Source organism: Caloenas nicobarica, chromosome 6 (genome assembly GCF_036013445.1).
Source record: "Caloenas nicobarica isolate bCalNic1 chromosome 6, bCalNic1.hap1, whole genome shotgun sequence".
Lineage (NCBI taxonomy): Eukaryota > Metazoa > Chordata > Aves > Columbiformes > Columbidae > Caloenas > Caloenas nicobarica.
This window is the reverse complement of record NC_088250.1, coordinates 15,046,931-15,074,808: the sequence shown is the minus strand read 5'-3', so window position 1 is coordinate 15,074,808 and position 27,878 is coordinate 15,046,931. Positions and strand designations below refer to the sequence as shown.

Below are 27,878 nucleotides of genomic sequence, written 5' to 3'. Positions count from 1 at the left end.
ATTAATATTGTTATACCAGAATAACTTGTATGTCCTTCTTGAACCCTTATATAAACAAGATACCTTTCATGAAAAGATATCCCTTTTATAATTAAAAAGCACTCCCTCTTATGTTTGTGCAGATAAGCAGAATTATGTATTCTAACACCGCAGCTACACACATGTCCATGCAGCTTACCTTTGGACCATCAGGACCATGACCTCCAGCCATGCCCTTTTCCCCTGGGAGCCCTGACGCACCTGGTTCTCCCCTTTCCCCTGGATTGCCACGTTCTCCCTACAATATGGAAAATTATTAGTTATTTAGAAGTCAGGATACAGTTCCAGTAGACAAAATCCTACATCCACCATAAATGCAGCACTGCTATTTGAACAAAGAGCCTGTGAACAAATTCTAGAAATGATTAGATAAAAAACAGCTTTATGCTTTTATTGTTGAAGATAGGGGAAACAGCACATTTCTCAGCAAAATAAAAACTGTTATTACACAGCTGTAAACCAAATCACTTAGCAGTTTGTACTCAAGTACTCAAGCAAGTACCACTTAATGAGCTAAGAAACCATTAAAGGTGGTAAGTTTTACAGAAACCATCTTAAAACGTATCCATGTTTACGACCAGGTTATTGGTGGGTAAAAAAGTCAAATATTCACTTTAGCTATTGAAGTCCATTTTATGTATCAACTTTCAACCTCAGAGAACTGTTATAAATATTTAAACTCTGAAAAAAAACACTTACCCTAGGGCCCAATGGACCAACAGCTCCAGGATCTCCAGGAACACCCTAAGCAGAACAGAAGCCACCATTAGAATGAAAGAATTATTCACAGCCTTATAATTATGGAAATTAGAGATAAACATTTTCATTTCCAAAGTACTGTGAATGTAGACGGCTCATTCTGTATATTATCTGTCCATGACAAGGTAGTCCAACTACTCAGCCCAAAACGACGGTTGGATTCTAGTAATTATTTTATCCAAAAGCAGTTTTCAGACAGTTTGCAAACTACATCAGTACATATTTTGAAACAGAGTGTAAAACTAAATTACAAAGAGAAGAAAAGGTAAAACTGCTTCATGAAGTGAATTCTTTTTAGATTACAGAGAAATTACCTGATCACCTGGCTTTCCTCCCTCACCTGGAGGACCTGGTGGCCCAGGCAAGCCCTGTAAAAAAGTAAATAAAATGGTCACTAAAATGAGAGAAAGTTATGTACATTCAGATGTAATTAAGTCACCAAGAATAGAAATGTAGTATTATACTCAATACAAGAGTATGCCCTCAGAGATCCCCAAGCAAAATAGTTACATCAATATTTCACAGAAGTGCTTTCCCTCCTCAAAATGAGATGGCAGTCCTTCTTTAACATTTGTAGGACATATGTATATCAGCCCTAAAGTTCTCCGTAAACAAAGACTGACTTAATTTAATTAATACTTCATTATCAAAACAATTCTTTATCTCCATATTTGGAACATCTTTGGAAAATCTCCAAATTAAAACTGAAAACCAACAAAGGCTTTCTCAAGGGACACAGAGCTGGCACATAAGCCTTTGCCAGTTCAGTTCAGAGCACAGCTGATGTGAAAGCTAAATATTATTAATTATTCTGAGCATCATCGCCTTAGTTCTGAAGCTGTGTTTTGTTAAACACCACTCGATTGAATTTCTCCAATTTAAGCTGTTAAAGACATAGCTGTTTATTTATTTTCTTTAAAAAAAAATGAATGCACATACCTGAAAGCCCGTAGGACCTGGAGGGCCTTGTTCTCCTCTTTCTCCTGCCAGACCCTATGCATAAGAAAGTAATAAGTATAGAGTAGAGGAATACAGGCAGGCTCCACAATTTTTCTTCTCTCTGAATACATACATTTTCAATTATATATCTGTTTATTATACATTTTTACTTACCCCAGGCCAGGGAATACCCTATCTAAAAGATGTAATAAGATGTATGTCATTTCTTTAAGATGCCCCTGCCCAAAATTCTGTGCTGACAGGAAAACACTCAGTGCCATTGAAATCAAGGAAGCTAGGAAAATGAACTATGAGAAAATTTTGCTCCAATTGTAATGGTCAGTAAAAGGAATTAGACTACTAATATTTTTTTTTCAATACAAAGCTTCAATTTTTCTAGGAAATTTTTTTGCTTTAAATGTTCTTAGGATTTTTTGTTTGAAATCAACAACTGGCATGAAGATAGACAAAAAATAGAAGCAGAAAGAGTAATGAACGGATGAAATGATGGGGAGGAGGCAGAGAGGGAAAAGTTGACTTACTGGTGGGCCAACAGGACCAGAAGGACCAACTTCACCATCTTTACCAGGGGCTCCCTAAATTAAAACAACATAGGAAGAAGTCTTGTATAGTGAACATATACAACAGAAAAGCACAATTTTCTGTAATCATTGCAAACAACAGGCACACTCACTCTCTGTCCTGGAACACCTGCATTGCCTGCTTCTCCAGGTTTTCCAGGATCTCCCTAATTTGGAGAAATGAAAATGACTTCTTTTAGATATTGTTTTCATCTATGACAAATGCATGCAAATGTTTGAAGTTAAACAGATCTTGGGTACCAGGTGACACACTTACGCTACTGCCCTTTGGCCCAGGAAGGCCCATGCTGCCTGGCTGACCTCTGATTCCTATGGAACCTGCTGGACCTGGACGTCCATCTTCTCCAGGAGCACCCTACAGGGAAAACACATTTTCCACGTTAAATTGGAAAATGTTTGCATATATAAAAAATAACATTAAACTAATTTGGCGCTACAGTTATAATCGGTCAAAGAGTCTTTAAAGAAGACACGGCTTTAGCCATACTGCTGGATTTAACCAAATATTATGCAATTTTCATCATTAGCCATTATGTACAAATACGTTATTGTTTCCTTGAAGAGATATTTAGAAAAGATATTTAGTTCAAAATGGTTTAAAAATATTGCAGCAGCTGCTAAACAACAGACATTGCTACACAGACAAAACTAAAGGAATGTTATCTGCACTAATTTTGGAGTGGGGAATCTAAAGTGAACACTCAGAAGACAAAACTTCAAAAATCAAGAAAATTCAAGTTAACATTTGAATTACTGTTTCCTTACTGAAAGGACTAATTTTAGTGTTGCTTACCAAGGGGCCAAGTTTTCCTTCAGGGCCTTGAACACCTGGATTTCCTGTCAGACCCTAAAAGCAGGAATAATATTGGTGTTAAGTTGTGCATATAATTCTAGAGCAACAGAGAAAAGTAAATAAATCCAAAAGATACACTCAGTCACTATCATGGTACAAACACTAAGATTTTCTTTACACAAGAACCTTCTCTCTATCAAAGGTCCTCATCCTTATCTTCACTTCACAGCATCATTCCCCACTGTCTTTGATCTTCTCTTTACCTATCCTTGCTTTTGTTGCTTTTATCCGTCTTGAGCTTCTCACAGGCTCATCTTTATTTCTACCAACACTACTCAGTGATCTAGATAACATCTTATACTTGCTTCTTCATTTCTCTCCTTTTGTGATATTCCAAATTCTCCTCAAATATTTTCCTGAAAAAACATCTAGATGACATGGACAACTCAACTATGTAAGTTATCAATTTGATGAAGGTCTTGCCTTCCATTCATGTTATCTGTGGCAACTATGTGCTTTACAAGCACATGTGCTTCAGTTGCAATAGCCAGTCTCAATCAAGATTATTTCTTCTTTTTATGGAACCTGTGCTTCTCCACATCAGCAGGGAAAAAAACCAGGTATTTTGGCCTCTACCCTTCAAGAAGCACCACTGAAATAAGTCTGTCCTCATGTAAGAGCTTCTCAATTCTGCAAAGTTCATTGCTGCCTTCTGAAAATGAAAAATGCCATGGTTTACAGTGTACTGCTATTAGTTCCGTACCCTTGCACCCGGGAGGCCAGGTTCACCAGGACGCCCAGGATCTCCCTGACCTCCTTTTGGACCAGAAGAACCTGCTGGACCACGCTCTCCTTGGGCACCCTAGAAAGATACCAACGGGTTACTAGTTAACAGGGAGAACAGTGGCAGGAAAAGGTTAAATAAAACAGTTATCTTCTATTAAGGACTTATTTTTACAAACAGAGTTCCAAATTATTAATACTTTTGTTTATTACTTTTTTCCCAAATTATTACATAAAGTTGCCTCTTCCATAAAGTAAATTGTATGAGATTTCTAGAATGCCTGCATTTTTCACAAGAAGTTAGGAATTTACAGAAACTCTAGACAAATACATATGTGAGCCACTCCCCTGGAAGTGTTATAGCAGTTAGGAAAGCCAAAGACAAATAAGCCACATCTGTTCAAGGGACAAGTCTATAAAACTACACCACACACAAAGAAAAGGCAATTTTTCAAATACTTACCTACTACAGAGTAATATAATACATAAAACAATAGAGTAGAACAGGTCAACATCTCCTGTCTATTCACGTTTCAGCATGAGGGAGCATTAAGTCAGGGATAAGCAAGCAAAACTGAATATCACAGGAATGGAAAGTGACTTTTCTGCAAAAAAATTTAGACTCAAAACATTCAGACCCCTTTTTGGCATTTGTCAGTTCCTTTTGATCCTGCTTCCAGTGATTCTGAGGATCTGCCTATTTGCCCAGTAGCAGACGTTTTTAATGGAACACTTTATTCCTATATATATGAAAATTTTTTAAATGACCCAGTAAAAGATGTATACTTTTATTTCATTTACCTTTGGTCCAGGCAAGCCATCAGAACCTGGAAAACCACGGTTACCAGGAGCACCCTAGGAAAAGCCACAGACGCAAGATGATTATCTTAATTTTTACACAACTTATTGCAAATAAAGTACTAGATTTACGGTTTGGGGGTTCAGTTTATTTCCTTACAACTTTCTTACTTCAATACTTTAAACTTGGGGGTTTTTTTAGCACTTGGAACAGTAAAAATATAAAATGTTTCATTCATCCATGCTGAATAGCTCCTTATATGTGAACAGCCTCCTTGAAAACAAGATGACCATTTGTACAGGGTTAAGCAAAAAATCTGCAGATTAGGCTCATCATAATCTTCATCATTTCTCCTACCATACTATCCTGTTCACTGAATACACAAAAGAAAATAATGAAATTATCCAGTGTAAAAAATAAAGTGCAGTATTAACTACTTTTAGGAAAATAAAGTTTGACTACACCCACAATGAAGCTGTAAGAAAATTCATGGTTAGGTCAAGAGGTTTTTCAGCTTAGCAGTGCATCTCTCAAGAGCTACGATTCCTTTGGATTGCTTACCCGCTCTCCAACAGGACCTGGTGGACCTACTGACCCTGGATCGCCTCGAGGACCTCTCTTCCCTTCTTCACCTACAGGGCCAATGGGACCCTGGGGACCTTGTGGGCCCTAGCGAAAGTAAAATGTTTTTAAAAAAACCCCCACATTGTTACAATCACCACTTCTCAGGTATATTGAAACTGACTGTCTTCTAAACATCATGAACATTTTTCCAAATAAAAAAGAAAAAAAAAAGCTAGGTTTTGAATCAGTTAAAAACACAGCTTTTCAGCATCAGCTTTTTTCTTTTATAATGTTTATAAGGTAATATTTCAGTAAGAAGTGCACTATGAATAAACTGTAATTCTGCAGTTTGGCTGTACAGTGCTTCTTATAATCACTTCTTTGATCAGCCACAATAATTTGTATTGATTATTATCAATTGGACAAGATGCAAAGGATTCAAAATTCAGTGAGACTCTAGTACGAATTCTCAAAGGAGAAGACAGTCAGTGATAAGGAAACCATTACTTCATCTGTACAGTTTTGTCAGTCATTACACGATCATTTAATGAGTGAGAAAGAAAAACTGAAGATTGTTTGACTAGTCAAACTGAGTCCCACTCTGCAGAATCACTTTTCTTCCAAAATTCACATGGTTACCTGATGGAATTAGCCATGTTCTCAAATAATCTTTCACAAATATTATTTTAATGTACAAATAAAATATAATTAACATACACATAACTGTATAAAGCATAAAAAGTATTAAATTTAGCTTTAAAATAAAAAGGGCTTTAAAATTATTATTAGCACACAGACCTGTGTGCTCTTAAATGTCCAGAATCATATGGATCCATTTTGTATGAGATGAAGAAATTAGAATAGGCACATTCTGTGTGCTACAGGAGCCTCAGGAGATACACTAACTGGTTTTCCTGTCCTTGAGTCCTGGAAGGCCTATATTGGGTAGGTGATTTATAACATCAAAAGACCTGCTCGCTATTCATTGTTAGTACTGTCTAGCCAGGTTCACTGTGGTTTGTCTTCCATAATCATTACTCTCGTGCTTATGAGCATTGGAAGCATTTTGAAAATTCTAAGAATCTATTAAAATACTCATACAAGCCTCTGTGATTCCTTTTCATCTTACAAAGCATATGGAGACTTACAGGTTCACCTTTGGGTCCTGCTTCTCCCTTGAAACCTGGGACACCAGGATCCCCCTGAAAACAAACACATGACCAACAGCTCTAAGGGTAAAACTCTGCATAAATCATTTGACCATTTTGTATTATTCTATGAAACAGAAAATCATTTCCTATTTCAGTAACTAGTTGTAGGCAATCTAATAAGATACTTATTAAGGTTTGTCTTTCCCCTTAGCGTGCTTGTTTATTACAATGTTATCAAGACAAAAACTTAAACCTGACAATTTCAGGAGATAACTCTTACTGTTTGCCCAAGTTTATATAGACGCTCTTCTTTCTTAGACCTTTACGAAAGCAAAACCAGTATTTTGGATACACAAAAGATTCCCAAGACCCGAGCGTCAGCATACTCACTAGTGTGCTATTAATTTATTTAAAGGAACCTCACTGCTAATCACCATTTTAGTTTCACAGAGTGACATATTCACAAGAGATTACAGTTCCCACAGAGACATCATTACCGGTTGGCCTCGAATACCAGGTGGGCCGGTACTGCCTTGTGGTCCTGGGGAACCAGGCGGACCTGATAAGCCAAGGGGTCCTTCAGTGCCTGGAGATCCCTATAAACAGAAATAACAGCAAGCACAGTAAGTTAAAACAAACAGACAAAAAAAAAATACAATTACGCAATTAACGGGTGTGATGATCACTTACAGTTGGGCCCTTAGCACCTGGGGAACCATCTGTCCCTTCGGCACCCTAAAAATAATGTACCAATCATTAAAATTAATTTTAATAAGGAGGGTATCAATTACAAAAGCAGAAGATAGTTACTTTATCCACTTTACAAGACCAGACAATAAAGGTTATTAAATAAACACAGCAATGCGAGATCTACTTGTGCAAATGCTACTATAAGTAACAATGTGTGCAAATTAATATGACTTTTAATCTTTAAGAGCCTATGTTTAGGCTTAAGCTTTAAAGTACTTGTAGGATTGAGACTCCATCAGGCTGTGTAACTTCCAGTTTTCCAAGTTGTTTTAATTAAATAATGAAAATTTATTTTTAACAAAATAAGCACAAAACAAATTAATAATACCTTTCTTTTTCTGGGAAAAAAGTAATTTGAGCAAAACTCAGTGCCTATCCAGTGAAGTATGCAAATTCCCTATAAAGAGGCAACAGGCACAAGCTGAGCACTGAGGAGCTCAATTTAACGTACTTACAGGAAGACCTTGTGATCCAGCTGGGCCCTGGGGACCTGTTTCACCTCTTTGCCCTTGAGGACCTTCAGGACCACGAGGACCCGTTGGGCCAGCTTCGCCCTAAGATTTTACATGAGGAGACAACTGGAGATTAGTTTTGCTCTACAAGAGTAGTGCTTCAAAGTAACTAAGGAAGAATACTGAGTTTATAAGAGAAAAACAATTCAGGTTTGAAAACAGTTTATTATCCTTAAAATACATTTTTGCTTACCTAATTCTGCTTCTACTACTTCTGTGTGAATGTAAACTTTGAAAGTACAAACAGAATTTTTCCTCAATGTATACAAGGAAACTTTCTACAGAGGAGCAGCAGTATATCCAGTGGCCCAAATCAGATCAAATATTTCAGATAGACATCTCTCTCTAAAATCCCAGTATGTAGGTGTAATTGGATAATTTTTTTTAAGCTTCATTAACAGCTAATGCTAAAATTTAGAAATTATAACATATCTGGGGGGGTTTTGCACAGTACAGATTAACTCACTGTTGCAGCACTACATTAAATATAAAACCTGTGTCAGATTGGACTGAATGCTCCAATAAAAAAATTCCTCCTGGCACATCTTTTTAATTTTCTCTTTATATAGAAAATCTGCCTTTTGGAACTGATGGCTGGTAACATCACATCTTCATAGCTGAAGGCCACAGCTTCATTGTGTTCCCTGCTTAGCTTTTATGAGTTCAAAGCAGCTATCCCGATTTTACATCATCTGATGATCAAACTCAAAGGTAGCTCCTCCTCTTCAAAAGGTTTTCACTGATTCATCATGTGACAGCTTCTCCAAACATTTATTTAGGTATTAAGTAGTGCATAGCCATAGCAAAATATTTTTATGACATGCTCTAAAAGGTCTATCATTTAATTGTATTCATTATGTTAATACTCTTACTAAGACTTGTTTCTAAAAATCTGTTTCATTAATGTTGCCAGCTTCACAACAACACAAAACATCTGCTGAACTTGGCTACCTGACTAAATGAGAATTTCTGCTTGAATCATTTTTTCCTATCATGTTTTAGGAATGTAAAGGAACAAAGAGGAGCAAGTGGGTGGAGAGCAAGTATAAGAAGCTGTATGAGTCGCCTTTTCTATCTTTGCAGACATGTTCTCAAGGCTATGAAAAAAAAAAAAAATTGAATGCTGTCTTGAAAAACAAGAGAGAACATTCCCACAAAGACAGTTTTCAGCCAGTGAAAGTTTTCCATATCAGCCCAGTTACACAGAACCACAAAAGGTGGTAGTCGTCATTTGCTCGGTTGTGATGAACTGTGGTACATCTCTGTGGGGTGCAGTCATTTTCCTTACCAGTCTAGGTCATCTCAAAAAGTGTTCTTGGCCAAAACTGGAAGTTTCAGCACTAGAAGGTACTGCTTCCATACTGTCTTAGACTAGTCTTCTCAACTTAGCTTGTAATAATGCATCTTGTCATTCTTAGAATATGCTGGACGAGATTCCCGAGGCACAGCGTGACAGTCATCTTACAATCATTCCTTCGCTCAAGGAAAGCGAAAGCAAACAAAGTATCCTAGCTGTGGTGAACTGCAATTGCACCATTTGGCTTCTGATTTCTATCTGCTGGCTCAAGGTCTTAACTAAGACTGATTCCACAGCAGCTCTTAGGGACCTGTATACGTCAGTCTGAACTCCGTGAAGTCCAGTACAAATTTTTAAATTCTATGTTGTTAGACATATCAGAAAGTTATTTTTATTTTATTTTTTACCTTTACACCAGGAGCACCTGGAAAACCTGGAGAACCAGTTATGCCAAGTGGGCCCTATAAAAGACAGATACACAAAGCTGTAATTCTGCAATTTAGATCACACAGATTAGTATCTAATTACTGGGTAAATATGTTTCTGGGATTAAATGTATATTTTAGTCATAAAATATATGCTCATAAAAAGTCAAAATAACTATAAAAATAGTTTTATAAGTAATACACGCATATTTTATGGAGTTGTGGTGCAGTATTTTAATAATGTATTTACCGATTTCAGCAGTTACAACTCTTAATTCAGCTATTAATGCCCAAATTGCAATAGCAGTTGTTTTTCAATCTTTTAACAGAATATTATACCCTCCTTTTGTATCTATGCTACTGTGATATGATAATGAAAAGACCAGGCATTTGCTAGGTGATCACAATTTGTCCTATGGAATGTAGCAAATGAGAGTTTCAATTCTTTCAAATTTAAAATAGTAATCTAGGAAAAAAAAAAAGAAATACGAGCCATGTCTACATTGAAACAACTGGGTTGCTAGACAAGATTTTTCAGGTAAGCAACATGACAAGTGAAAACATAATTAAAGGTTATGCAACTACATGCCCTGCTTCCAACTCTTCTGCTCCAATGAGATTCCGAAGTTCACAGCCAAGTTAATTTGCAAGCTTTAAAACACAGGTTTTCTATCAAATTTTAAAGGCTGTATAGATGAAGATGTACAGCAGAGACAGTTTACTGCTTGGATCTTTTTTCAGAGAGAGGCGGGTATTTCTGGAACAGGAAGCGGAGGAAAGGCTGGGTTATGCCACACCATGGAACACAATGCTGTGCAGAGGGACATCTGCAGCTCCCAAAACCACGATGGCTCTTCCCAAACAGCATTAGAGCTTGAGGCGGTCGATGCTGCTCCTCCTAAGAAGGGCTGACAGCTTGAGCAGAGCATAGGATTGATGTGGCTGCACTATTTCTGGTTCTAGAGCCAAATTCTTGGTGCACTGTGCAGCACACTTCAGGTGGCTGCAAGGATGCGAAGTCTGGGCAGGGATGCGAACAGCTGGGGCTGCATTACATGGCAGAGTGTCCAAACTCACTAGAGTCCATACTTCAAGTGTAAACACTTGAATACACCTGTATGTTATGACATAAACCTTGTTTTGCTAAACAGAAATACTTCCAATTAAGGGCTTTAGAGTAAATGTATAAATTGATTCCATTTTCATAATGCATCTTGTGCTGAACAAGACAGTCAACAGAAGACCGTCCTACTGTATTATAAACTCTCTGGATGGCGGCACTCAGTGGTTATAAATATTCACTACAACACTGTTCCCAGATGATCCCTCTTCATTTTTTCATTATATTCTTTCTTTTTGTAAAATATGACGCATACTGTGAAAAAATGTTCTATGTAGCAAAGCTCTGCTGACAAACTTAATAAGAATAATCTGTCCCACTGAGTATTCATTACAGACAATATTTCTGCCATGACCTTGCACTGGATTTCTACAGAACTGATGTCACAGCTCACTAAGTATACTTTTGAAAACCTATGTCCCAGTTTACTGGGTCACAAATACGTGTCTGCCAAATCTCTGTCTTGTTGCAGGGAGAATTCTAGAATTCTGGTATACCACTGCACTAGCCCAATAACAATACATTTCATTAACATCTCCTCCAAGTAGAAATATGCATTAAGTAGCAGTATCTCCCTTGTGACACCACATGGGATTTTATCAAAACTGTTGGCAAATCGATTATCATGTCCAGTGAAGCTGTGCTCATATTTTATGCCAAAGAAAAATTCCAAGCTTCATGTAGAATTTCATAACTCAGGATCCATCTTTTTTAACTTGATAGTTCGTTCTCAACACTGAAAAAATCTTGTCATTGCTCGAAAGTTTCTTCTAACAAGTTACTCTTCTTTCATGATATACTAAATAATTGAATTTTGCAGCTTTCAGACACTCATTTTTGGAGCTTCTACTATGGTTAATTATTTCTTAATGAAGTTTCTAATAAAACAGCTAGTTTACTAAGATGACACAGGTAAATTAATTTTGCTCAACATTTATATCACTGTTAAATAAAGAGTGCGTGCAGAATGACATTTTAATTGCAGGCAAGTGTGTTTTGGGGTTTTGAAGAGCTTTTTTTTTGGTGTAGTGGTTATGGGGTGGGTTTGGTTTTTGTGTTGTGTTTTGTTGGTGGTGGTTTTGTTTGGTTTGGGTTTTTTTGGTTTGGTTGGGTTTTTTGGGTGGTTTTTTGTTTGTTCTGTTTTTTGTTTGGTTTGCTTGGTTGGTTTTGATGTTTTTTGGTTGGTTGGAGGGTTTTGAGGGGTTTTTTGGTGATCTTTGTTTTGCTTGGTTTTGTTGTTTTGTTTTGGTTGGGGTTTTTGTATGTGTGTTGTTTTTTTTTTAACTTGAATCTTACTAAGTGGTTAAGGTTCAGGTTGGCTACATCAAGGGGCAGAAACTGTCAACTACATCCTAGAAAGTAATGCTTTGAAAAAAAGCAAACGAAAAAGAATACCACATTTTAAAAGTGGAAGCTGGCCCTGCACAAATAGTACAAGATCATTGTAAGCTTTCATTTGCAAAAGCAACACACAGTTAACTGTATGTATGTGAATAATCCCACTGGCTTCCCAATACTCATGTGAATTAACTTAAACGCAGTTTGCAAATGCACCGCAAGATTGGATTGTAGGATTGAAACCACCACCGTTTGATACACTGACATGCAGTTTAAAGTGCCACAGTCATCTACAGCCCTTTTGCAATCCTGTGGGAACTTGTACAGTCATGCGTCCCAGGCTTTCTCCGTTTGGCAGACATTCACACACAGGCTTCTGGTTCTGCCGTCCAATGCGTGACTGTCCATAATTAAAAGGCTCTCTTTTACAAATTTAGTAATGGATCAAATGCAGGCAGCAATTTCTGCTATCAGCAAGTGGCATTTCTTCTTGCTGGCAATGGCTATAATCTCATTTGTCAGTTTTGTATGTGAAGCAAGATAATATGCAATTATAAACTGTTTTATATTATAGTGTATATCTTTAAGACACTTGTCCCCCTACAATAGGGATGCCACTTCATAAAAGCAGCAAAGCATCACCTCTCCAGGGAAGATGCCACTCCTCTGCAAATTAAAACCTAGGAATCACCTACAGATAGTTCCAGGTGCACTTAACTGTTACCAGCAACTGCCAACAATTTTTTGCGCTTCTCTTGGTAGTGTCAAAAGGCAAGTCGGAAATATAAGGTGAAAAAAACAGGTGATTAAGAAAGACATTTACCATTGGCCCTGGCTTCCCAGGCATACCATGCTGGCCACGTCCACCCTAGATATGAAAACAGACAAGACAGAATATTGATAAGAACCCTAACTATTTTTTTTAAAATGTAGTTATTGTTAGCATTTGTGATAACAGCCACATATACTAAAGTGATCAAAGAAATGCTGGATTGCAGAGTCCTCCAAACACTGGCACGGAAAACTTCTGTAAGAAATCATGCTCCTCTTGAAGTTAATGGATTTCTCCATTTTCAGAGAGGCCAATATTTTGACAGTGTAATTGTATGGAGCACATAACATAAATGGAGCAAATAAAAGTCATGGAGATAAATGCCAGAAAAAACAACACTTGACACCAGACATAAAGCAACAGAAAGAAATTTCAACTCAAATATGATCTCATCTCAGGGCTAATCCCTCTTTTTGCTGAAAAGCAAAATACTTGTTAAAATGACGGCTTTATTACCTGGAATTAAATATGAGACAAATTAAATTGGAAGTCTGAACTTTCATTTTAAACTTTTTTACAGTCAAAATCAAAACGTGTTATTTCTAGTTCTGTAATTTTTGGCGAAAATAGCCTCTCGAGAAATTTCACAAGGAAGGTAGTTTTGCATCACAGAAAAAAAGTGTTGTGAGAGTATTTGGCCTTTTGGGCAGCTCTGGTATGAGAAATTACCATACAGCTAGCATTCTCCTTTTGACTTTCAAAATTTATAGTACAGGTCTCACCCTACAAAACTACTCAGCCCTAACTTTCTTAAGCTACAGCAGAACTTGCCACTGAAGTGACTACCAGTCCCATGAATAAGCACTTTCAGGCTCAGGGATTTAAATTTAAGTAAAACAAGAGAAGAATTACAAAGAGAAGGAAGAACCAACTTACAGGGGCACCCTGTGGTCCTATTCGACCTCGTTCTCCTGGCATTCCTCTAGGTCCCTTGAAGAGAGAACAAAAAGTGAATCATTTAGGAGCTCATCATGGCAGAAGAACAAAAAGAGGAAAACATAGTTCACTGGATTTTTTTCCCCCACAGTGGAAAGAACACGTGCCACCCGTTCTTCTTCTTCTTCTTTGCTTTTTACTTTTTTAAAAAAAATTTACTTGACTTTTCCTTTGCTTCAAATAAGTTTGGCACTTCAGCAATTGCTCTTCAGCAATTTTCTGCTCAGTTTCCTTTATTTGCTTTAAACAAGAACACGATCAGCTTTGCTGACACTACAAGCATGATAAGGACAGATGATATAAACAGCAGCCACAGAATCAAGTTATTTTTCTTCCTCCTGTAGGTGTAGTTTATCTTGTCCTAGATCAGGAAAGAAGTAGCAGCTTACATAGATCCTTGCAGCCTCACAGGCTTGCCCAGTGGAAATTTAATAGACTGTAATTTCTCTTTTCCTGTTCCAACACTATTTAGGGGTTTAAACACATTAGAATAAATCCTGTATATACACACCAAGGTCAATAATGCAATCTCATTTACTACGTCTCATTCACAAACTAGGTTCTACTTTGGGGATATTACACTCTGCATGACACAAAATAGTGCTTCACAGATAGATGTCATTATCTGATATCAAAAAGGTGCTTTACTTCCAGAAGCACTGCTGAGAGTCGATTTTTGGCATGTTACACTACTCACAAGTATTCAGTTGTCCAAAACCACATCTAAATGAAAACTACTCTGAGAAAAAGTTTCTCCGTTTCTCTTCCATGTCATGCTTATCCTTGCCACAACCTCCAAAATCCTCTGTCCGTGGTTTTCTTAGCTAGCACATTTCTGACCTAAATTATTCCAGTTGTTCTCATATTGAAATCACTCCACATGAAGCATTAACATGTAAAAGAAAATTAGTCACCCTACACTTACATGAGCAGGTAAACAATCACAAAACCTACATTCAAGTCTCTGTTGACCCTTCTGATTTATCATTATTATCTATGGTTGTGAATTACAAAGAATAACAGTTTAGAGTGGACCCAATTTAGTGTTAGTGTAATAGAAAACAAAGCCTTAATTACGAGAAAGTTCAGCTTCATGACATCAAGTACAGATCACAAAACCTTAAAATTCCTCTTGGAAACAGCATTTACAATCTTAAAGCCTCTTCACTAATACCCAATGCACACGACACTCACCAGAGGACCTGTTGGACCCATGGCACCCGTTGGTCCAGATTCTCCCTAGAAATGGAAATGAAATGACACAATTAGAGGAAATGGGGTCAAGGAAAATGGAATTACATGTTTCCTTCCTGCCCTCTGTGCTCATATTAGACCTAAAAAGCAGATTTGCGCGGTCACCTGTGTGCATCAAGGGCACTGCTTCCCATGCTCATGGGAAATGCCACATTTACATATTCTTAGCGAAGCGGATTTAACTCCTACCTGTTCTAGCTGACAGCCCACACTGTCAACTGTGCTTTTTCTACCATCTCCTGCCGTTCTGGCCTCCACAGAAAGTGGTAGGCAATCTCAGGAAATAAATCTTTTCTTATACAAACTCTCTATAACTACTGATTTCACATTTAAATTTAGACCTTGGAAGCTTCACTTAATTGACTATGTTTTTAATCTAGAGGAATAGTTCTGTCTCGCCTGTGATTACTGCCTACGTTAGGCCAAAAATGTTTCAGCATCAGCACTGATCAATGTTGAAAAGCCTGAAAAAAGTGTTCTATGCTCTTTTAAAACTACTTTTAATCCATTTTGAAAAGATTGGCTCCAACTGGCTATCCTGTGTTACCACAGTTTTGAGCTGAATTTATAAGGGTGCTGCAGTATCAGCAAAGGTCAACAATTCTAAGAGAATAAAGTTGTTAGATTAAAAATAGTCAGTTTGATAAAATATATTCCTCTCCTCTCCAATGCCTGTTTCTTTTAAGCCAATCTCGAGTAATGTAATCCAAAAGAGGAGAGTCTGATTTTAGCTATGCTTTGCTTTATTTTATTTTATAAAAAAATGTTAGAAAAATGTCTTCCCTCTCTCAGCTTGGTCACATAAAGCCAGCAAGAACAACAAACTGGCCAAGCGGAAAATCGCAAGATGTGCACGTGTCTTTGTTAACAGACTTTGTTGTCTTCAGTATTAAACAGGTGTCACGGACAGAACACAGTCAATTCACCTACTGACACCTTATAGGCCTAAAACTGAGCCCCAGTTGAAACTGTGACTGGTACTACTGAACTGCCTTCTTGTGTAAAGCCCAGACACGTCACTGTACAGCACTTTATATGGATCAAACGCACAGTGAAAATGGACAATTCCATGCAGCATTTCCTCATCATACAAGTAGCACTGACAGGAGCAGGTACAAATGTGCATTTGAAAGATTGCCCATCTTTCATTATTTTGGCATTATAGAAAATATGCTTAAGCATTTAGTTCCTTGGGCCATGAAAATACCTTTGCTCCAGCTGCTCCAATTTCACCTTTTGGACCATCAAGTCCTTTCAATCCCTGTAAGAGTTATAAAAATATGGAGAAATTATACATGTATGGACACAGAGCACTCCTATTATTATTGTTAAAATATCTCGATACTAAAGAGTTAAGAATAGATCTGAGGTGGCAAGAGCAAGAAAGGCAAAAATAAAGAAGAAAAAACCAGATGGAATAAAGTTTTTAAACATCTCCTAAATGGAAACCATTTGTACAAGGTACATTTCCCTGGATTTGGTTTCCTTTTTTAAAACAAGAACATTTTTTAAAGTCCTAAAACAACAAGGACGAGGCTCTGAGCCATGGGAAACCTAGTTATTCCTCCCCAGAGTAAAATTCTGGCCAGAAAACTTGGTAATTTGTAATCAGTCCATGTTGCAAACATATCCACCTCTCAAGCTCCCCACCCTAGTGCAAGACTTGCCAATGAAGTGAGAGAACTGTCAGGTTTGTGCCTCCTGAAGCTTGGCAGGGCTCACGCAAGTTCTTTCCAGATTCCCAGATCATTTGAAAATAGAGTGAAGAAAGCACTAGAGAATATAACACTGAGGTCAGCTTAAAGGGGAGCAGCATTGATTTTCTGCAAGGCCCTCTTCCTCCCAAATGCCAGTGATTCTGCTGCAATTGGCAGGACTAAAAGTGTAGTAAAATTCGCCACTAATACAAAAGGAGCTGAGTATCTTTATACTGAAACTGCCTGGAAACATCACCTATAAGGAGAGGGAAAATCCTGTTTCTTACCCTGTGACCCTTGAGACCTGGGAGACCAGGAGCACCAGGAAAGCCTCGAGGTCCCTACATAGGAAAAAGAAAAAAAAAATAAAATCATTATTTCTGCAGACAAACCTCATTATAATGCTGCTAACAGGGAAGAAGGCAGCAGCATTAATACAAATATTCCTAACACTCCTTCACTTTGGTGACATAATACAGCGAGGCACAGCATTTGAGCAGGTCACAGACAATACAGCAAAATGTGCTACAAAGTCGGATGGTCTCAATATTATGTACATTTTCACTGATATTAAAAGTTTTATTGCTTATATCAATGTATGATCAAACCTCAAACAGAAGTAATGACTAGTTGTAGATCAAGCTTGGAAGATTAATATGAAGAAACCTTAATTAAATAGAGATCAAACCTCAGAGCTAACATTTAAAACAGAAACAGAGAGCAAAGTGTAAACTGTACATATTCTTTCAGAATTCTTTCAGTCAAGCAGAATGATAAACTCATATTAAAACACACTTAACAATTAAAGCAAAGTTGCCTCGTGTGTAGTTTTGTACCAAGTTTCCCTATCTCTCTTTCAGAAAAGACAAAGTAATGGAATGAAGCAAGGTGCCTCGCGTTAGAATATTAGTCACATTAATTTAGAATGGAAATCCCATTAACACCTTCATACTCCCAGATAACAACAATTCAGCAAACTGCTTAAACATGTCCTGTCTTCCTTTATGGTACCTCTGAACCAACATTCTCAAAAAGATTACATTTCATACCTTTTGGCCTAGCAAGAAATCATGAAGATATATTATAGAAAATGAAGCATCATGAAGCAACGCTGATATTCAGAGAAGCGAAAAAGAACATCTGAGATCTCAACATTAGAGAGGAGAACTTCACATACAGACAAGCTGTTTCCTTATTAGCAACTTAAGAAATGTCTTTGTCTTCCCATAGTCAATTATATGGATAAAGTTTGATCATCAAGTTCAGTAGGAAATTACTCCAGAGTTTGCGGGCTCCTAAAGAGAAAATTACTTTATAAAGGTATGAAATTCCTGAAATTAATATATTAGAATACTTTAAATTATTTTTACTGAATGAGTTTCTCAGTGAAGGATGATCCCTGTTGTCATACAAGGTCTTGCATGTAAATTTGAAATTGTACAAGTTATGCTTGTTTAGACTGAATGTATATATCACCTTATACAACGAGGGCAATCAAATGATGAAGCGTGCACATCGGACAAGCCACATAGAAAGGAGGCAAATCATGCACAAGGGAAAACAGCCATCAGGTCTCTCTGTAGCAGTCTAAGGGCCTTGGCGTTGATCCAGCCATGGCACATTTCTCTGGTAAATCATCAGGGTATTCAGTGATGTTCTCTACAGCACTATGCAATTGCAGCAAATTCTTAATGAGATTTTTTTTCTGTGTATACAGTTGCAGTACTTCTTTCCTTCATAAGAAAGTCTTCTAAAAGATGCTTTCATTGAGCAAAACAGCTTGATCTGAACAAAATAAGACTTCAGAGACTACATTTGCCTCAAGCAGCTTACAAACATTGTATTTCATCCATAAAGCTTTGGAGGAAAGCTTACGAAACAACACTTTCTTGTTAAAAATTCATTTATCTCTCCAAGAGATCATATTTCCCATTGCTAACAAAATTGCAAGGCAAGAACTGGACACTTAAAAAGGAGGCAGCTTAAGAAATGATGTGTATCAGGTGGTTCTGGGATTTATCTGTCCTCTTTTCAGCCACACTACAGCTCCCTTCCAGGTACAGAAACCTGACTAATGAAGGTAGAACTCTTAATATGGGCCAAAATTATATCATTTTATCATCAGATATGCCTGTTCTATTTTTAGAGTAAACCATGACAAGTATCCTCTGCAGTATGAGTATGTATTATTTTGAAACCCTTTAATTACATTTGCATATTGAAATTATATCTAAAAATAAATTCTATAAATCGATGGTACAATCTCCTCTTCCCCTGGCCTCAGACTGACTGTTAGAAACAGTCTCACCCCAACCTGACATCATTTTATAGCCTCTGAGCTCTTCCTGCACATGACTGCGAATGACCATGCGAAATATCGGGAAATGAAGTACAACTGTCATCTGTTTTATGGATATTTCATCTATCACACAGTTGAGACATGCACCCGTGAAATGATTCTTGGGATTAACTTTTGAATCACCTCTGGTTCTGAGCTATCACACTGATCTGGATCATTAGAGTAAGTGAACTGAACGGCAGAGCTTTGCACTCATTATTAAAAGAGATAGTGATGACATAGGTACAATCATTTTGTTAAAATGTAAATAATTGTGCTCTTACCGGAGATCCTGGAAATCCAGGCTCACCGGATTGTCCTGGTCTACCAGGTTCACCCTAAGGAAAGAAAAAAAGGAACACATGAATATAGCAAATGCAAAAATTATATATATATTTTTTTATATATATATATAAATAAAACAAGTTTCCATTCAAACTAACGAGGACATTCACATCAGTATTATATATCTTCTCTTTACTGTAACAACTTCAGCGATATGAATCATCTGCACACGACTAACAATGTGCATTACAGACATTAACTTTAAAAAGTTTTTAACAAAGAATTGCAGCAACTGAAGACTGGGTCCAAAGTGCATCTCTGCATCACATGATGGCGCTGCAATGTAGTTTTCCTGTGTGCTAATGAGGCAACTTTTTGTCATCCTCATGCGGAGAGTCAAATCACTTTAATTTTCCATGGGAACAGAAATCTAAATCTGCCTGCATTGTAGCTTGTTATTTCACCTTCTGTTCAAATCTTTTAAAATACGCATAATTTCATTCTAGGTCAGTGACTACATTTGGTGTGATGTAACAGGAAGAAAAATGTGGTAGAATCGAATAACCATACTTTAAAGATTATTTGAAGTTCTCCAGAGTCACAATCAAACATTCCTTTATATGCATCAATCAGTTCAAATACATGCAGGACTCTGGGCTGCGGGAATATGAAAGGCTTCAGAAAAATCGTTTCTGGACAAAGAGAAGGTAAAATGCTTCACAAATGCAATTAGAGAGACCCATACATGCATCGGAAATGGAGGAAGTTCTTAGAAGAGTTTCAAGATTTGGTTTCACTGCATTGAGTTAGCCAATTCCAAAGATTTCTTATAACTCTTTGTACAGTTTAATGGGAAAGTGGCTGTTACATAAGATATGGTAATATTTTTTTAATACTAAAATATCCAGCATCTGCAGTTTTCAACTAATTTCCAAGTTATAAATCATAATTCAGATGGATTTAGTGAGCTTTGCAAACAAATAATACACATCTACCAGTAAATTCTCAGGCTATTGTTACACAGTACATACATACTTACGTAACATGTATAATACATACATCTTAAATACATGTGTACATACATGGATAGGGTCATAAAATCAGTTATGAATATAACAAATTATTAAGAAATTTTAAAAATTAAAATACTAAATTTTATTGTCCAGATCCTTGTGCATGTTATCATTACAGTTCTTTTAACTCATCATGCAATCCCAAAGAGAGGAGACGCCTCCAATTGTTACCTCCTAACTGTGGTATATTACTATGTTTGATTTCAAGAAAGACACCTCAGTTGAAGAACTGGTTGAGTCAATAAATAATAAAGAGCCAGTGCTTAAACCTTAGGTATGATGGTGACATGTAAGGAAAAGAAAGAATGGTCTTGAAAAGGGTTGCTAAGATTTATATTTATGACACTGTACTTAATGAGGACCGTGATTATAAAGAAAAAATATAAAAGAGTTACAACAACCACATGTTAGTCGCTGTCTCAAAGATGCCAGTATTTGTTTTATTAGAAATAAAACAAGATACAAAAGAATAATAAACTTACATCTTCACCAGGTTTGCCTGGAGGTCCCTCTGGTCCACGAGAACCAACTGGACCCTAAGAAATAAACATATTTGTTGAGAAGTCACTTTAGCCATCACAAAAATACGTATTTGTTCCATTTCTAAGTCTGGTTTTACAAAAATAGATGTAGAAAGAGGATGATTTTATGCCTAAGCACACTTTCTTTAATTTGCAGTGCTCTTTCTAACAGTCCTGCCCCTAAGAAACTTGCATTATGTTATATAAAAACATAGGATATATTCTTTAGGAGGAAAAAAAAAATAACAGTTGCTGTTGTTCCAAATCTACGGCTCTTACTTTTGCTTTTGAATCATTTTATTGCCTCCAAAAGTTCTCATCATCCTTTCTCTAAGTTACACCACCAGGGACAGTTTTACCAGTGCTTAACCATCCTCAGGTCTGTACTGGAAAAGTCATAATGATTGTTGATACTATAATCATTATTACGCACATTCAAAACCAATTCAAATTCACTGATTTGCGACAACACGCTTTGAACAGCACAACTCTTGACTGAAGTTACTTAATAGCTTTGGCTGAGACAATACAAAAAAGAATTGGTTCTGAAGTAAGGAGGTATAATATATTGTCTGAAATTTTATCGTAGAAATGTTTGTATTTATTTGTCTTACCATAGGTCCTGGATCGCCAGGTTCACCAGGTGGGCCTGTGGGGCCAGCACCACCCTAAAATTAACAAAAGATTAATACAATTACAAATTCCAAAAAGTAAAAATATAAGGATATAAATTAAAATCTATGATCAGGAAAATCACAGTCCATGGGACGGTCTGGATTCTAATGCAGAACCAGCTCAGATTGCAAAATGAGTGAAAGCTGGATACTAAAATCCTTCATGATGTAGATAAATCCTGTGCCCTACACAAATCCCACTGGAAACTTAACACCATGCCAATACTGAAACCAGAAGAGTCACCATTTTCATTGCTGTTCCCTCATTAAAAAATTGTGTGTTGGGTTAAACCCTTGTTAAAGGTCTAATGAATTGCTCTTTTTGAGTTAATTTCTGTGTACAGAATACATCTGGAGCAGGGCTCTTGAGAGCAGCACGTTCAGCTTCACCTCTAGATGAAGATGTATTCATCTGTGCATCACTGAAGATGGACGTTGCCTCAGAGATGCTCACACACACTAGTTACTATGTGCTTTCCCTTCAGCTCTGGCCAATTATCTGAAATCCGCTGAGGTGAAGTTACTCACTTGTTTTCCTTGGAGACCTTGAGGACCTCTTGGACCCACTGGACCCTATCAAAAACATAATTTGTTATACACTGGAAAACACCCTTCCCTATGTAACATTCATCCTACAAAGACAGTAACATGGCCTGATAGTGACCTCCAAGATAACACCTATATGGTCTTTTACTCAGGAGACCGATGTTATGAAATACAAAAGTACATAGAACAGAAATTTCCAAACTCAAAAAGCCACAGCAGTGTGAATTCATTAGTGGCTGAAAATACAGGCTTGCTTGCCTGCTGGAACCTCTCAGTCCCTGGAATCAGTCAGAATAACCGGGTTGCCTGCATAGATCCACTGAAAAAAATGTAATAACAGAATAGAGTTGGGGGGAATAGTCTTCCCTTGAAGGAAATCTCATTACTCAGATTCATCTCATAATGGAATCAATGACAAAATAAATTCACGCTGCTGTTCTCAGCCGTGAGCAGCAAGAAGCAGCAATGGAAGGACATATTTTCATGAATCATACAAACCACCAAAACAGTTTCCAAATGGTTGTGGTTTGTTACAGAAAATTCAGATTTGCCCTTACAAAATTTCATGGGATTTTAAGAAAAAAGTCGTGCTTAATTGTAACTTATACTATGAAGTAAGCGCTATCTTCTCTGAAAGTATTTCTCTTGCTTAACTGCAACACAAAAATATCTATAGCAGACAATAATGTGCATTTTGACAGAGGCTCGAGATTTATGTCTTTTACACACAATTCATTAATGTTTACTAAGTTTTACAAGGCACATGTAGGAGAGTAATAGGCCACTTAAAAATCCTAATCAACTTTAAAACCAAAACACAATGGTTCAGCTGAATGACTGTCAGTTACTCAGCTTACAAGGAAAGTAAGAAGATATCAGAGAACATGATGAATCAATCCAAAGACAGTGAGTGCCACCTTACTTCAGTAGACTTTGTGTAAGGCCTTAGAGGGACTTAGACATTGGAAAATACTTCAAAAGAGATATTAAGACAAATCATATTTGAGAACAACAAAAGAGATACAATGTCTCAAGACAAATTGAGTGAAAGGATTAAGCAAAAAGATGGAGGACAATAAAGTAGGACAGACTTGTGAAACATATCATTGCATGTGTAGAGGGCAAATTCACTGAACAGAGACACTCATGAAAAAGCAAAGTTCTTCAAAGAAATCACTGCAAAAGTTAATCCCAAGGCAAAATAGCAGATTATCTTTGGAATCTTTCAAATTCTATTGAAACTGAGTTTGATGGTTACTGGTGGCGACCTGGAGGGATAAGATTCAGGTAGGCAAACTCATGGACAGTACAATCACTAAAGGATGTTTTCCTTAAGAATAAATGTTAAAAATAACAGCAAAGAGGGTAACAGTATCTTCAAGATACCACAATGTGACAATACATGCAGTGAAAAGAGATAATATTCAAAAATAACCACCCCAGGAGTTCCAGCAGAGTCAGCCTAGGGTGGTCAAACAGTTTCCACAGATGGTTAAAAATTTCAGCGTTACCATTAAATCCCCAATGCACTAAAAGTAAAGGGCATATCTAAATGGTGATAGATGCCAATGATAAAACTGGACCCACTGGAGAAATAGGGTGTCTGTCTTAAAATAATAAAGCACAGCTTTCAGTTAACAGCTGGTTTCACATATAATTTTTAAAATTACTACCAAAAGTAATTGTCTTTGGAGTCACAATGTTAGAAGAAGCTTTCAAAGTTACTTATTTGTTTATTCTGCTTTGCATTATACCTGACACTTTTCAGTACTCTGCAGTGACTCAAGATATGAGAAAACCAGGAGCTGGTTTTTTTCCTGTACCTTACTGTCAGTAGCCGCCATATTTCAGAAGGGAGGGAAGGAAGACAACAAGAAGACTAGAGGTGGGGGGGGAAATTCTTTCATTTTAACAATATTTTTTCACTTTTTTCCCAGGTACTGTGCAAAACTGCACTAAAATATACTGTACATCCAGGTTCTAGAGAGGCATAGCAAGTTGAAGATGATTAGTTCCCCTTTGGGGTTTTGCATATGAACTCCACTTCTGCCCAGTTTGGTCTTACCACTGCACCAGGCATCAGTCCCATGTGACTACCAAGTCCAGATTTTTCATCCAGTCCGGCCATCTGAGCTGCAAATGGCTGAAAAAATAAGATGGGTGATTTTAGCTGCAGCATTTTGATGGTTCATAAGGCAAAAATCCATGCAACTGCATCTTCATCATTTACATAGGCTTTGCAGGGCTAACAACTAAATTATTGGTTTAATCATTACAAGTTGTGTTCCTTGTAAATTTGAGGAGGTTTAAGGCTTTAAAGCCCAGTCGAATGCATCATATTGTTGCTTACTGTTCTGTCTCTACCTTGATTTCTTATCAAATGGAAAAACGACCTAAAAACAGGAAAGCCTCCTGCGAAATTCATTAGATTTCTTTTACCACCTTCAAATTTAAATCACACCTTAACTTCACCTGCAATATTCTTTCACATCTTCTAAGACTCTTATTGTGCTTCATGTTCAGAAATATTTTAAGGTAAATGGAAATGTAGCTGATTTTATGATTGCAAATTAGAATTTTTTAAGCATGTTGCCCTTATCCAGCAAAGTTGAAGGCCAACACCGTTCATGCCAATTCATAGAGACAAATAAGAGCAGGGAGAACCTTCAGTGCCCTCCTTCTTCTGCAAGCACGTGAATGAAATCAACAGTTTTATTTTGCTTCGTTCAGAGACAGATCCTCACTCGTGGCAGGCCAGAGCTTACAGTGGCTGAGAAGGCGCAACAGCATAAATGTGCATTCAAGTCTTCTAAGATATTCTAAGGAATACAAACCTGTGCTGGTTTGACTGAAAATGAGTTGATTTTCTTCGTGCAGTTAGAAACCTCTTTTTCATAGCTAGCACGAGGGAGGGGGGGAGTGAGCGGCTATGTGGTTGTCTTGCTAGCTTGGGTTAAACCATGACAAAACCAAAAATGTCTTAGATCTCTGGCCACACCTATTATTTCATATATTCTGTGGAAATCTATGAAGGATGGTGGTCTAACACCCATGCTGGTGCTTCTGTGATTCTAAGGGGTTCCTCTGCGCTGAAGATATTTACTTGGGCTGAATTTGCTGGATTCAGGTCTACTTGGAAAGGTGGTTAAGTCAAGAAATGCTGCCCAAACTTGCAAGCTGTTGGCCTAATACAAATATTTCGCTTATTGTCAGTGTAACTCTACTGTTCTCAGTAATGTTGCAGGAACAATGGAGTGAGAAATCAAACCAACATATCTTCCAAACAGCAAGAAATGTGTAACTGAATCTACTTGAAAAATTCGAATATGTATTTTATTATCAATCATAATTAGTGTTCCCTAGAATTTGTGGAGGGGAAAGGAAAGAAAAAAAAAAAAAAAGGAAAAAAAAGTTGCAAGAACACCTTGTCTGTATCTATGGCTGGTTAGCACTGCTTTTCACAAACAGTTCCTTACTTAATCTTCTCACTGTTGGTCTAAACAATTCCAGCAAAAAGTATAATTAACCACATTTTAATTTCTCTCATTAGTTATCCTGTTATTTAAAATTCATCTCTTTTTTTTAGTTTTTTTTTCCCCTGTATTCCTGATTTGGTACACCAGTTTCTCTGTCAAATTGCCCAGAACCCTTGGGTTTAAGTCAGGTGGAAGTAACGGAACTCTACTGAGGGTTTTAGATTTGGGCTCCTTGGCTTTTCTAGATGCTAAAACCCACTGCAAAAGGTGTGTCCTTTCTGAGGTTTCTCACGTTCAAATTGCCCCAGTTTTTGGCAGAACTTGCACTGCCACTGGCTGCTCTCCTTCATGACCGGGAAAGATGAACTGTGGGCAGAGTATTCCACGTTCACTGAAGCAAAGAGAAGTTACTCTCTGTATTATGTGGATCCGGCCCAACACTCACTTCATTTTCTACTAAAGCAAGTGTAAAACTTACCCTGCTTAGTCCGTCTGGTCCTGGGTGGGTTGGATGCCCTGGAGGACCGGGGTCACCAGGCTGGCCAGGGATACCAGGTTCACCATCAATCCCTTGAGGACCACGAGGACCCTAGAAAGAAAATCAGAAATTCCAACACTCTGCAAAGGTATTCGTTAAAATCATCGTAACTAGCAAACAACTGCCTCGTTCGTGATAAATCTGGGTTTTACAGAAAGATCTTCAAACAAACAACATCCCCCAAGACCTGTTCTTACCTTCAGATTAGAAGCACTGGGTAAAATTAGTCATGAATTCAACATACAAGTAAAGTGCAGTAATTTCTCTCACAGGCTCTTTTAGATACTCAGGCATCCTATCATTCCATACTAGAGAATACTGTTCCTGAAAAACTATTTGGCTATGCACACAGAATATCAAGAATTTACTTCTAAAATACAGATAGCTCAGATTACTGTACATACATACGCATGCCTAAGAAACACCAGCATAAGGCTGAATTTTCACACCCTCCTGACATCAAGAATGGTTTAAGCGGCTCATGCTGTTGCTGAATTCTCAACATAGTTGCACTGCCAAAAATGCAGAAGAAGAAGAAAAAAAAAAAAGTCCCTTGGTGTCAATGGTATCCCTAGCTAGTATTTGCAGAATAGGCTGGAGGCCATCCCATTTTTCATATTTTGATCACTCACTTTTGATTCCTAAACTGCATTCACCTTATCTTCTGTCAGCACCAAAATTAAATATGGAAGCGGCTACTAAAACATTAGTGGAACAAAATCAGTAACAACAGGGCCAATAAAGACATACTTCAATCTTAAATACAGACTTTGAAGTGCTTGTCACTACTGCTTCCTCCATCAGAATGAAAATGTTTGACTATGGCAAGGAAGAATTTTATACTGTATAATGAGCTCTTCTATTATAGGGACCCTTAAATACAAAACTTTAGAAGTCTGGCTCAGTGAATCATCTTTACAAACACAATTATAATCAGATTGCTTGTATTTCCATGGGATGAAGTTCCCTTACAATCTGCGACACATTTCAGTGGAATTTATGTCTGATCTTTTATGGTTTGAACTAGTATGGTTGGCATGTTAAAGAAAAAGCATCCCCTTGGGAAATGGCTATACTGGAACAGCACTGACAAGAGGATTCCTGGAAACTCCCAGTGAATGAGTTAATTGTTTTAATTACAGAATCACAGAATCATTTCAGTAGGAATAGACCCTCAGGATCATCGAGTCCAACCATAACCTAACTCTGGCACTAAACCATGTCCCTAAGAACCTCATCTAAACACCTTTTAAACCCCTCCAGGGATGGTGACTCCACCACTTCCCTGGGCAGCCTATTCCAATGCCTGACAACCCTTTCTGTGAAGAATTTTTTCCTAATATCCAATCTAAACCTCCCCTGGAGCAACTTGAGGCCATTTCCCATTGTCCTGTCACTTCTCGATCTATCTTTATGCTCTGAAATTCCTATAACTCTAGCAATCAGGGGAAAATATTTTTCTTATCAGACATGCATGTACACACACACATCCCCCTACTAGCAGAATGAGTTGTGAATAGATGGTATTCTGAAATAAATGAGAAGATTTGTGCATGTTGGATGGAAGCAGAAGGTTCTAGCAGAAAACTTTGTTGTTTAATATTTCTGTTATAAACAGAAGTACACACTGTCAAACTTAAAAGTGCATACTGTCCAGAGGAGGAAAACAATGAGTTCTCTTCTTTCCTTTGTTCTCAAAATAAAAAGAAAACAAAGCTGAATGTTAAAAAAAAAAAAAGCAGCCAGTTGCCTATAAAGAATTGAGAAAGCTTCTATACAACAGCTACTGATTTTCAATATCCAAACCAAGACATCTTAAAAAAAATCTGATACAGAA

General features: G+C 37.3%; 1 protein-coding gene across 1 annotated transcript in view; it reads right to left on the bottom strand.

The window, feature by feature from the left end:
* The window catches only part of COL5A2 (collagen type V alpha 2 chain), a 110,756-nt gene that overhangs the window by 20,362 nt on the left and 62,516 nt on the right, over positions 1-27,878 (bottom strand). The window contains exons 7-33 of the mRNA XM_065637395.1: positions 25,982-26,092; positions 24,093-24,170; positions 22,010-22,054; positions 21,422-21,475; positions 20,769-20,822; positions 19,213-19,266; positions 16,878-16,931; positions 16,101-16,154; positions 14,834-14,878; positions 13,580-13,633; positions 12,695-12,739; positions 9,396-9,449; positions 7,635-7,733; positions 7,120-7,164; positions 6,927-7,025; positions 6,427-6,480; positions 5,276-5,383; positions 4,717-4,770; positions 3,896-3,994; positions 3,133-3,186; positions 2,596-2,694; positions 2,432-2,485; positions 2,280-2,333; positions 1,738-1,791; positions 1,113-1,166; positions 739-783; positions 179-277 (exon numbers count right to left, since the gene is read on the bottom strand). Of these exons, the coding sequence (XP_065493467.1) occupies positions 179-277; positions 739-783; positions 1,113-1,166; positions 1,738-1,791; positions 2,280-2,333; positions 2,432-2,485; positions 2,596-2,694; positions 3,133-3,186; positions 3,896-3,994; positions 4,717-4,770; positions 5,276-5,383; positions 6,427-6,480; positions 6,927-7,025; positions 7,120-7,164; positions 7,635-7,733; positions 9,396-9,449; positions 12,695-12,739; positions 13,580-13,633; positions 14,834-14,878; positions 16,101-16,154; positions 16,878-16,931; positions 19,213-19,266; positions 20,769-20,822; positions 21,422-21,475; positions 22,010-22,054; positions 24,093-24,170; positions 25,982-26,092 (1,773 nt within the window). The remainder of the gene's footprint in view (positions 1-178; positions 278-738; positions 784-1,112; positions 1,167-1,737; positions 1,792-2,279; positions 2,334-2,431; positions 2,486-2,595; positions 2,695-3,132; positions 3,187-3,895; positions 3,995-4,716; positions 4,771-5,275; positions 5,384-6,426; positions 6,481-6,926; positions 7,026-7,119; positions 7,165-7,634; positions 7,734-9,395; positions 9,450-12,694; positions 12,740-13,579; positions 13,634-14,833; positions 14,879-16,100; positions 16,155-16,877; positions 16,932-19,212; positions 19,267-20,768; positions 20,823-21,421; positions 21,476-22,009; positions 22,055-24,092; positions 24,171-25,981; positions 26,093-27,878) is intronic.